Source organism: Acanthochromis polyacanthus, chromosome 23 (genome assembly GCF_021347895.1).
Source record: "Acanthochromis polyacanthus isolate Apoly-LR-REF ecotype Palm Island chromosome 23, KAUST_Apoly_ChrSc, whole genome shotgun sequence".
NCBI lineage: Eukaryota > Metazoa > Chordata > Actinopteri > Pomacentridae > Acanthochromis > Acanthochromis polyacanthus.
The window spans coordinates 1,029,564-1,042,129 of NC_067135.1; the positions used below are offsets into that span (position 1 = coordinate 1,029,564).

The 12,566-nt window shown below is 39.6% G+C and overlaps 1 protein-coding gene across 4 annotated transcripts in view; it reads left to right on the forward strand.

Annotated features, from left to right (window-relative positions):
- Positions 1-12,566, forward strand: part of dachb (dachshund b) — a 120,983-nt gene that overhangs the window by 85,469 nt on the left and 22,948 nt on the right. For all 4 annotated transcript variants that reach the window (XM_051943669.1, XM_051943667.1, XM_051943671.1 and 1 more), the window contains exons 4-10: positions 1,019-1,282; positions 5,248-5,417; positions 6,249-6,354; positions 7,244-7,315; positions 11,047-11,147; positions 12,136-12,283; positions 12,387-12,554. In XM_051943669.1, coding sequence (XP_051799629.1) covers positions 1,019-1,282; positions 5,248-5,417; positions 6,249-6,354; positions 7,244-7,315; positions 11,047-11,147; positions 12,136-12,283; positions 12,387-12,554 — 1,029 coding nt within the window. The remainder of the gene's footprint in view (positions 1-1,018; positions 1,283-5,247; positions 5,418-6,248; positions 6,355-7,243; positions 7,316-11,046; positions 11,148-12,135; positions 12,284-12,386; positions 12,555-12,566) is intronic.

Genomic DNA, 12,566 nt, shown 5'->3' on the forward strand with positions numbered 1-12,566 from the left:
TTTGATTGAACTGCAGGCGGTGTTTAAACAGAGCAGAGAGGTTCAACTGTAAGACAGAAAAGATAGAAAGAAAATTATAAATATCATTTTACAGATTTATTTACTGTTATTTTGATGATTTTCAGAGCCTTTATAGTATCCCATCATTTGAAATGTTTATTCATTCTATTATTTTCAGTGTCTTCTGAAGAATATCGATGATTTTATTGAAACCGTAACGTTTCTGAATTTGTCCTTTAAACCAAATCCAGAGAAAAAAGAGATGATAAAGCTGAATTATTCTGAGCTGAGAGAGAGGAGGAAAAGAAAAGGGGATGGAGGAGGTAGAGGAGAACATCTGTCTGCTCTCCTCCCTGGTGGAGCAGCTGAGATGAATCCAGATGTCAGCTCCTCTCTGGAGTTCAGCAGCGATAATAGAGAGAGACTCTCACTAATTCAGACTAATGGAGGGAGATGAAGATGGATGAGGAGGAGGAAGCGCTGTAGATAGAGGAAACCTTTCACTGGTTGTTAAACGTTCAGCAGGAGTTTAGTTTCCTCTAATTTCACAGATACACTGTAAAAAATAAAGCAAAAATGGTGGAATACTGTAATGTTAAAAAAACGTATTAAAAATAATAAAGTACAATAAATCATAAACATTTTCAAAGATCATTTTACAGATTTACAGATATTTATAGATTTCTCTTTTAACATGTTGTTCAAAGAGTTCAAGTAATTTTGGACAAATGTTGAGTGATTTTGAACAAGTTTCAAGAGATTTTAGACACATTTTAATTGTTGGTGAGTTTTAGTCGAGACAGTGGCAGGCGGTATCTGCACTTTCTTCTATTTTCTGGGTCCAATATTTGTAAATTACAGTCATTTTGGGCACATTTCAAATAATTCAGGGTAATTTTAGCTCATTTTTCACTGATTTCAAGTCACTGTGAACACATTTTGAGTAATTTTGAACAAGTTTAAAGACATTTTAACCACTCTCTACTGAAGATTTTGCTCTTTGTGTTTGTTTCCCCAGGAGGCAGCGAATGTTCCTGGGATAAGGAGCGCCTGACCAGCCCTCCTGCTGGAGCTCACAGTGGAGCTCCAGGAGGAGCAGGAGGAGGAGGAGCAGGAGGAGGAGGAGGAGGAGGAGGAGCAGGAGGAGGAGGAGCAGGAGGAGGAGGAGGAGCAGGAGGAGGAGGAGGAGGAGGAGCAGGAGGAACCGGGAGTCGGCCAGCGTTATCAGCCGTCAGTCAGCAGCAGCTCCAGCAGCAACAACAGCAGCAGCTTCTGGCCAACAGTGAGGACACACACACACACACTGTCTACACACACACACACACACACACACTGTCTACACACACACACACACACACACACACACACACACACACACACACACACACACACTCTCTCTCTCTCTCTCTCTCTCTCTCTCTCTCTCTCTCTCTCTCTCTCTCTCTCTCTCTGAGGCTGGGTGTGTGTTTAAGAGGCGGCAGTATTAGTTAATGTACGCCATTTAATCTGTCCCATCTCCTGTATTAACACTCTGCCTGGATTAATCAACACACACTCTACTAAATGACTCCATTCATCAACACACACACACACACACACCGCTGCAGACACACACACACACACACAGAGGCGATAAACACTCACACTGATTATCTGTCACCTCGTCGTCACGACAACAGCCATCAGCGTTATTGTTTCATTGGAGTGAAAGCAGCAAGTTTTGGGGAGTTTTTTACATTTCTTTTTTGTTGTTATTTTGAGCAGAGAGTTCAAGGTCAGAGGTCAGAGTTCAAGGTCAGACTTTTAGAGGTCAAAGGACGAGTTCATGGAAGGTCCTCAGAGAAATGGAAAAGAGGAAACCATGAAGAGAAAACAGATAGAGGAGGGGAAAAATTGAGGAAAAAGAATGATGACAAAAAAAGACAAAAAGAGTAACAGAAAATATCTGAGAAATAACGATAGTTTTACTGATTTAAATGCAGTAAAATAGTTTTATTTCATGATCACATGTTATAAATGAATAGCTCATCATTTATTTAAAAATCAGATTTTTGGTTTGGGTTTTCTTTTTTAAATATCGTGTAAATGAATACTTGTTCTATTTTCCCTTAGACTTTACCAGTTATTTTCTGTAATAAACATAAGAAAAGAATAAAAAAAAAACTCAAGAGCTGTAAAATAACTAAATATGTATTCAGTTCAGTCTTTAATCCACATCATTTTTATTTTAAAAACATTACAAATATCTTGAGGATAATGGGGATTTTTTTTTGCTAATTTTAATGATATAATAAAAATGAACTAAATTTTTTTTTTGCAAAAATACGGACCTTTGATTTAGACGTTATTTACAGTGTTGGACTTTTTTTTCCTCTTGTTTGTTTGAATTAATGTTTATTTTTTCTGTAATTCTTCTAGGTGTTATAATTCAACAATGTAAAATTATGAATATTAAATCATTTACTATTTTTCCTCAAATTAATGTAAATATTTAAATTATTTGAAATATAACTTTCTGTTGCTCATTTAAATACAGAAAAAAACAGTGTAATGCCAGGATTAAATTACTGCTTATTGAAAGAATTATAATTCATAAAACTACAGATTTTTGATGTGGTTAGACATTTTTTCTTTTCTTTTTCAAGGATAACTGTGAAAATAGCAGTTAAAAATGACTTAAAATCAATTTAATCCTAAATATACTTTCTTCAAATAAAATGAAATATTTTTAAATAAATATTTCATTTTGCTTTTTCAAATATGGCAAAAGCAGTCAAAAATGCTGTAAGTGAATAAATTGCTATTTATAAAAAAACTAATTTAAATTTTTTTCCCTCATTTCTTAAAGTCAACATTTAAATTAATATTTCTTCAGAAATTTTCCAGAATATTTTCTCTAATTTACCACAACAGAGAAATTTGTACAATAACACTAAATTGTTTTAAAATATGTAATTAAAAACTGTTGATTTTTAACGATGTAGGACGGATGAGGAGGAGAATGAAGCTAAAAAACGGCAACAGAGAAGCAGCTGGAGGACGTTAGAAAAAGGACAAAACGAGGTCCTGACCTCCTTTTCTTTGGGTTCGTCGCCCTCTGACCTCCTGACCTCCATATTTCCCTCCTCTGCTCTTTGTGTCGTCGTTTTCCTTGGTCGTGTCGACTTTTATTAGCGGGGCGTCTGAAAGCGAGACGACACCTCGAGGTGAAGTTCAACACGAGTTCACAGACACAAAACGATCGAGTGTCTCTGAGAGTTTCTGTCTCACTTTCACTGCAGCCGATCGAGTGACGGACAGAGAGAGATGCAACAGTTAAAGGTGAACCCTCTGAAGACCAAAGTCTGCTATGAGAGGCTTATTTTTTTAAAAATGAACAAAATTGCACCTTGAATTTGTCCTTTGTGTTTCCGTTTTTTTTTTTTTGGAAAAGAACCAAATCTGAGCTTCAAATCAAAATGTTTCAGCAAATTCACTTTATTTAACATAAAATTTAAAAATTTGCCCAAAGTAAACCATTTGTTGGAATCAGATTCTGCGTAAAACAAAAAATTCTGAGCTCCTCAGTGCAACCGTGAAGCCAAGAATGAATCAGCTGTGACCAACAGTCAGGTGGTAAAAATTCAGAGAGTTTTCAGGTTACACTGCAGGAAGTGTTACCACAGAAATCCAACCTTCTAGATGAATAAATTAATTCAGTATGGTTCTGAAACAGGAAACAGAGGAGGAAGTAGTTGGAGATCCATCCAGCATGGAGAAACATCTTTCTACTGACGATGATCAGAGGAGAGAAGAAAAGTCTAGAGAAGCTTAAAAATGAAAGTCTTCATCTTCAAAATGACTCAAAATTTGTCCAAAAACTTAAAAATAATACTTGAAGTCACTTTAAATTTAATCAAAATACTTGAAAAGTTACTTCAAATGACTGGAAACGTGTCCGAAATGAATGAAATAGTTGTTTACCTTTAGTTTATTTTCTTCACAAAATGACAAACCTGTCTGAAAATATCATGAGATGAAAATAAAAGGGGAACAGTAAAATAAATGCAGCTTGGATAAAAAAAGCCATGACAGTGTAAAAATGAAAGTTTGCATATTCAAAATGACTCAGATTTTGCCCTTGTCTGGTTCATGTCTCGGTTTAGGGTTCCAGGTCTGGTTTAGATCTGGTTTATTGCATTAAGGTCTAGTTTAAAGTCTGGTTTAAGTCTGGTTTAGATTTTTAGGTCTTGTTCAGTCTAGTTTAAAGCGTCTGTGTCTGGTTCAGACATGGTTTAATTTTTTCAAGTCTGGTTTAAAAGGTGTGAGAGTGGATTAAAGCCAATGAGGAGAAGCTCGGTTTTGTTGCCGTTGAGTTTGAGAAAGTTGGAAGAGGATTTCCTGTAGACAGTCACAGAGGGAGGTGTGTTTGGTAGAAAGCCAGAGCTGGGTGTCATCTGTATAGCAGTGAATCTGACTGTTGTATTTATGGAATATATGGCCGAGGGGCAGAAGATAAATGATGAAGAGGACCAAGAACAGAGCCTTGAGGGACACCGGAGGAGAGGGGAGATGGTTCAGTAGAGTCCAGGGAGGTCAATCTATGGAGGAGGATGATGGGAAATGGTGTCGAAATCTTCACTCAGGTGGCCTAGGATGAGAATGAATAAGAATCTGCTGCAATTAAGAGGTGATTGAACTAAGTATAATAGATAAGATGGTCCAGACCAGGACAAACCAGTTTGTTGATCCATGTGATGGATGAGTGGAGGTGATTGCAGCAGGTAGCAGCCGACAGGTGAGGAGGGAGTCCACAGGTAGAGGAACAATCACTACCAACAGTCTGAATGTTGGTCAGTAAGGTCAGGGTGTCATCAATCTCTCATCAGCACAGACCTTAGTCAGTTAGAACGCTTGACCTGAGAGATGTTTGTAGTTAAAAGTTTATAAGGTGAACAGCGTTGCGTTCACTCAACCAGAAATATTGACCTGAATTTTGGATCAATTTTGAGTCGATTTATTCAATTCTGGAGCATTCTGGACAAGTATAGGAAAAATAAAACTGTAAATATCTGTAGTATGTGCAGACATTCCTGTTTCCAACATTGGTATCTGTACTAAAGCAAACATGGAAGTAGTTAAACATCTTTAATATGTGGAGACCATAGTGAAATATGTGAAAAACTCTCTGGAAGTAAACTATCGACACATTTCTAGACTGACTTGCCCAAACAAAAACTAATGAATCTCTTGTTGTCGTCACTTTAGGGTTGGACCTGCCCTTCATGATGATGCCACATCCTCTGCTGCCCATGGGGCTGCCGCCCGCCTCTGTTGCCATGGCGATGTCGCAGATGAACCACCTCAGCACCATCGCCAACATGGCCGCTGCGGCCCAGCAGATACACACTCACGTACACCGCGCACCCGTCATCAAGGTAAACATAGTTTAAAACAAATAAAAATAGAAACTTCGGAGGATCTCAGCAGGTTCCCTGAGGAACTTCTTACCATTTCCATATCAATGCTCTTGAAGGAGCTGTTCCTTCACATTCCTTTGGGGGGTGTGGATGCTGTTACCAATAATTAACAGGGTCATTTATAAGAAATTTAATTTTTTGTGTTCAAATTCAATAAAACTGTTCATTCTGTATTTGTAAAACCTCAACTCGTAGCTCCAGCTGTTCACTGTCCCACAATAACACATTATTCATTTTTTATCATGACTTTTTGTCATGTCTAATTAAATGTGTCTTTTTCAAGCAAAAAAAAAAATCAGCTTTTCTGTTCTGTATCACAGTACTCTTTGAATTCTGAGACCGTTAAATGCACCAAACCTGACATCTGACGACATGAAATAATAAATATATAATAATAATCCACTGGGTGTTCAGATCCTCACATTCTGGCGGTGCATAAAGATTATTGTGTTCAGTCTAACAGCAGAACACTTGGTGACATTTTAGAGTTTAACAGAAGCAGCTGTAGAAAGTAAATAAACCTGGTGGACTTTGAGACTGCTCCTTGTTCTGATTGGTCCCATGGAAGTGTCAGGGGGTGTGGCTACACAGAGCTGGACCACTATTGGTTGGTTACTTGGGTTAAAATATTACTGCCTGTAAAGCCAGAAGACTGTGTGGGGGGATTCTGAGGAATAACAGAGTTAAAAGTCTTCAAATCTTAACAGATTTTTAAGTTTATATCAACCATAGAAAACAATAAAACATAGTTCCGGCTTCCACTCATTCATGTCTTCCTTCTTTCTCCAGGAGAGAGTGTGTGACAGTCCTTCTCTCTCTCCGTCGGTGGATGAAACCAACACTCCTCTGCAGTCTCAGCCCAGCAGCTCGGCCTCCAGCTCGCCTGAAAGACTCGGTAACAATCACAACCGCACAACAAACCACAGGAACACACTCACCTTACCTACCACCTCACCAGAACCCTACTAACCCTCTAACTATAACACTACTAACCTTACCTACCCTACTAACCCTCTAACCCTACCCTACTAACCTTATCTACCCTAGTAACCTTCTAACCCTAACCCTACTAACCTTACCTGCCCTACTGACCCTCTAACCCTAACCCTACTAACCTTACCTGCACCATTAACCCTCTAACCCTAACCCTACTAACCTTACCTACCCTACTAGCCCTCTAACCCTAACCTACTAACCTTACCTACCCTACTAACCCTCTAACCCTACCCTACTAACCTTACCTACCCTACTAGCCCTCTAACCCTAACCTACTAACCTTACCTACCCTACTAGCCCTCTAACCCTAACCTACTAACCTTACCTACCCTACTAGCCCTCTAACCCTAACCTACTAACCTTACCTACCCTACTAGCCCTCTAACCCTACCCTACTAACCTTACCTACCCTACTAGCCCTCTAACCCTAACCTACTAACCTTACCTACCCTACTAGCCCTCTAACCCTACCCTACTAACCTTACCTACCCTACTAACCCTCTAACCCTACCCTACTAACCTTACCTACCCTACTAGCCCTCTAACCCTAACCTACTAACCTTACCTACCCTACTAGCCCTCTAACCCTACCCTACTAACCTTACCTACCCTACTAGCCCTCTAACCCTAACCTACTAACCTTACCTACCCTACTAGCCCTCTAACCCTAACCTACTAACCTTACCTACCCTACTAGCCCTCTAACCCTAACCTACTAACCTTACCTACCCTACTAGCCCTCTAACCCTAACCTTGCCGACTCATCAGTCAGTGTTTCCTCTCTGCAGGACTGGTGTCGGCTGATGCAGACGTTCCCCTGAACAACTCAGCTCCCATCAAGAAAATCACAAAGGACAAAGGTTGGAACACACACACACACACACACACACACACACACACACACACACACACACACACACACACACACACACACACACACACACACACACACACACACACACACAGTAAGTTCAGTAAATTCAGTAAATTTATTTCAACCTGCACACAGCTCTTTTGACAACAGACATAACATTATATCTTGGTTTGAAAAGGGGATGGATGAAGCAAAAGCTTTTAAATTCCAACCCACACACATGTTTGTACTTCTATCTTAGTGAGGACATCCATAGGCGTAATGCATTTCCTAGAGCCTTACCCTAACCTTAACCATCACAACTGATTGCCTAAACTTAATCCTTACCCTAACCCTAACCAAACCTCAATTCATACCTGTTCTCTAAAAACAAGTCTTCACCCTCAAACATGGCTGTTTCAAAGTGAGGACCGGCCAAAATGTCCTCACTTTGTAAAAATGTCCTCACTTTGACAGTTAAATGCAGAAAATGGTTCTCACAATGTAGCAAGTACAAGAACACACACACACACACACACACACACACACACACACACACACACACACACACACACACACACACACACACACACACACACACACACACACACACACCTCAATCTAAACCTTCACCCATTTTCTTTTGACAAGTGATAAATTTCCTCACTTAGGAGGGCTTTCCTCATCTGCTGTATTTATACGACACACACCAACACACACTAATACACACTAACACACACTCTGTAACACACACCAACACACACCAACACACACTGATAGACATTAATACACGTGGACAATCACACAAACGGTGAGTGGGAAGCATCAGGATGTTGTCCCTCCTATTGATCAGCTGTCTGAGCATCAATCAGAGGATGGACGGATGGACGGATGGATAGATAGAGGAGTTAGGTAAAGGAGTGGGGCTAAAAGGGGTCATGGGGTCAGTCACTAAAAGCCTGTGGGACCTCTCCTCTCCTCTCCTCCCTCCATCTCCTCTCCTCTCCTCCATCTCTCCTCCATCTCTCCTCCTCCTCTCCTCCATCTCTCCTTCTTCTCTCCATTTTCCATCCTTCTTGAGTCTCTGCAGACATCAGCAGCTGCAGCCTTTAAATCAATAGAGGAAACAGCAGAGGAAGGATCACATTAAGACCTTTTTTTATTCAGAAAACATCAGAAAGTCTCCCATCAGGACCGCTGACTGGGTTACATCAGGATAGTTTTAGGGTTAAATGGTTTCAGGAAGTCTTCCTCAGTCAGCTGCACATCATTTAGTTGTAGCTTTAATTTATAATCACACGAAAACAAACTAAGCTGTAAAAAAAATTCACAAAACAACGACAAAAGCGCCAGGAAAAGCAGTAAAAAATAGAAAAATAAATACAAATATCACTAAATTATTGATATTTGTGTGAATTTAAATACAACTAAAAAAATATGTTGAGACACTATCAAAGAGTAAATGGCCATTTATAGAAATACAGATTTTTAATAGGAACATTATTTACAGTTTTGCTTGTTTTATTTATTTATTTATTTTTATTCTAATAAAAAGAATAAATTAGTCAATGTACAAATTAATATTTTTTCCTGTGATTTTGCCAGATATCTGTAATTTAACAAACCAAGGGAAAACATATATAAATTTACGTGTATTTTTTTTGACTAATTATTTAATAATTTTTAATAACCAAGCATCCCTTCATCACTACAACAGATAAACACATTTTCAGATAAAAACTTCAGCCAGATGTGACTCAAGATTTGTCCAAAGTGACCCAAACCTGTCCAAGCTGACTGAGCTTTGTCCAAAATCACTCAACATGTGTCTAACATGTGGTCTTTGTTGGACTCATGTTGATTAATATGCTCTGTCCCATCCTAAATAAATAAATAACATGAAAAAAGCTTCTAAAAAAATGCTCGGTTCTTGTTCAAAATGACAAAAAAAAAGCTCTCGAAAATAACTATAAGTGTCTAAGATGATCAAAAACTTCAGTTCTTTTCCAAAATGACAAAGAAGATTCTCCAAAAAAAAAAACCTGCAGCAGTTCAATGTCTTTGAAATAGAGTCACAGAAACAAATGTTTCTGGAGAAATCTTGAACAATTTTCAGTCATTCTGAACAATTTTAAGTTGTTTTAAGTTCCAGTCTTTTTAGGCAGTGCATTCTGGGTAAACTTTGAAGGCTGATATCAGCATGTGTGATCGGTGGTTGCTGGTTTAATCTGTAAAGCACTTTGTGTTGCAATTTCCTGCATGAAAAGTGCTATATAAATAAAGTTTGATTTGATTTGAACAAGTTCTAGACAATGAAAGGAGCATTTTTACACACAGAAGACACCAGGATCATCTGATAGACACGATTCAGTCTAGTTTTGATGCTGATGTGGAAACAGTGTGTTTATTTCTCCTCCTGAATGTCTTGTGTCTGTCTGCTGGACTGATGAAGAGATGAGGTTCAGATCCTCATCACTTCATCGGTGTTCATCTGGATCCACCTTTATGGACTTTAAGGACCTCTAGATCTGAAAACGAACCCAAAACTCTGAATTATTCCTTTAAGAGATACTTTGCGGGGAGTGTTTTCTAAAAATCCTTCATCAGTCTTAACTGTCACTTTGTGAACGTGGATGCTCGCTAAGGTAGGAAAGGCAGCGGAGCGACGTTGGAGGAATCAATTAGAGCAAACACACAGCGCCTCCAGAGCTCCTTAGTATTCAGACGCCGGCGTGAACCACTAATTGGCTGGATTAGAGACATCCTGATTTGTGGGAGTGTGTTCATTGAGAGTGCGTCACAGTGTCTGCTCAGCCCTTAATGCCCAACACACCGACAACTGGAGGAAGTCTGCTGTGAAATTAACGCTGATTAAGATGCACTCAAACATCTACATCTCCATCCCTACACCTCCTCATATCGAACCCTCATCTCCATCTTTTCACGCTTCTTATTCCATCTCTACCTCCTGGTTTCTCTCACGTTTTCTCCTTCTTAACTGGTGTTTGGTTCCAGTGGAAACCACTCATTTCCAGCTATTTGTGGACAATTTTAAATCATTTTGGATTAATTTCGAACATTTTTCAACCATTTTTCCAGGTTCCACAATCTGAAGAATAAATCTGTTCTCTAGAACCAACTCTGAGCATCAGTATTATGGGATGGATGGTAGTTTGAGTCCTAGAAACAGTCATTGGTTCCCTGGATGTGTTTCTGTTTTCTGATAATCCAGAGAAAACTTTACAAAGTGCATTCTGGGTAAACTTTAAGGCTCATATCAGCATGTGTGATAGGTGGTTGGTCAGAACAAGTTCTAGACAATGAAAGGAGCATTTTTACACACAGAAGACACCAGGATCATCTGATAGACACGATTCACTCTGTAGAAAACCTGAGACCTGAACCAGAATGAAACCACTGCAGTTTTATTGTTCAAGCTGTAATACATCCCATAATACTGATGCTGAAAGTTGGTTCTGAAGAAAATGAGCATAAACCAGATTTATTCTTGACATTGTGGCACCTGGATGGATGTAAAACTGATCTGGTTTCAGTTTTTACCAGAACTCTGATGTGTGTTGGTCTGAGGCTAAGTGAGCAGCTAATCTGGTCTTTAGCTTCTTATTCAGCGTACAGATATTAAATCTCTGTAAAGGATCCAGCGAGCAGTCGTATCTGTGGAGGGACGATCATGAAACAAACAGGAATCCTTAAAGTTGTGTCTAATGTTCCTTACAGAAGAGTCTTCGCTGGCTCAGACTCTGCCACCTGGATTTCCTGCTCCCTTCCTATTCGCTGATGGCCTTTCATCAGTGGAGACTCTGCTCACCAACATCCAGGTGAGTTTAGAGCTTCCAGAACAACAGGGCAGCTTCATATCTAAAGAAAGGTTTACTGTGATGCACCTGCCTGCAATGGGAAGGAAAGGTTTGATTCTAAGAAGATAAGTAAATGAAAGACGACCTCAGGTTAAAGGTTTTACTGATATTTTTGGTCATATTTTTACAGTTTCTGATTTGCCGTTCTACTAAATCTGGGGATGCAGACATCAACTTTAAGCCATTTCAAAATCATACCACAAACACAGTAAACAGAGTTTTTTCTGAGAGTTTCTCAGCTGAGACTGATGCCAACAAGTGATGACCCTGAATTATACAGACCAGATCAAAAATACCTTTCAGACATCAGACCAAACTATGACATTTTTTATCCAGTTTGGGACGACACGCTAACCTCTGACATTTGTGAATGATGTACTAAACTATGAGAAGCTGACAGTTTTTGGATGACAGTCTTTTTGGTCCGTCTGTTTTTCACCTTGATTTTAATTTTCATGGAAAACCAGACCATAGTCAGAACACAGTTCCTTTTGTTGTCACTGAATAGTGTACACACAAAATGGGCAACAGTCAAACTGGTTCCTTCACACATCAGTTAAAAAACCAATCGTCAGTGGAAACATAAAAAGAGGTCCGTTGTCGAACATTTACACAGATATAGTGGATAATAGCAGTAGATAATACAGACACAGTCCAGTTACACGTAAACACATGAATATTACATGTTTTTAAAGAAAATGTATTTTCATGTAAACATCAGTGATATTTTCGGATGTAAATAGAAGAGTGAGTCTAATATTTCCATCGAGCAGCAACCTGAAGTGATGATGGAGATATAAAAGTAATTATTAGCCGTGTTTAGACGAATGTAGTCCTGATACCTACTGCAGTAAAACCCAAGGATTTCTGAACAACTTTCTCTCAGTATTTTATCATCGGTATCTGCATGTTGTTGAACAGGTGTTTATCGTTCCCCCTGTGTTCTCAGGGCCTGCTGAAGGTGGCCGTGGAGAACGCCCGAGCGCAGGACAAACAGATCCAGGCGGAGAAGAGGGAACTGAAGATGGAGCTGTACAGAGAAAGAGAGATGAGAGAGAGTCTGGAACGACAGCTGACGTCTGAATTACAGAGCAGAGGTAAGAGTGGAATAGAGACTAAAAAGAACTAAAAGCAAAGCCAAAACAGACAGGACAACGAGGAAAGATGGCTCACCTGTAGCTGACTCCATCTCCACCACAGCCTCCATCCAGAAACGACTGAAGAAGGAGAAGAAGGCCAAGAGGAAGCTGCAGGAGGCGCTGGAGTTTGAGTCCAAGAGGAGGGAACATGTGGAGGACGCTCTGAAACACTCGTCCTCGTCCTCCCCGTCTCCTGAGCCGCTGCACGCTGCCAACAACAATAACAACGGTGAGTTAGCAC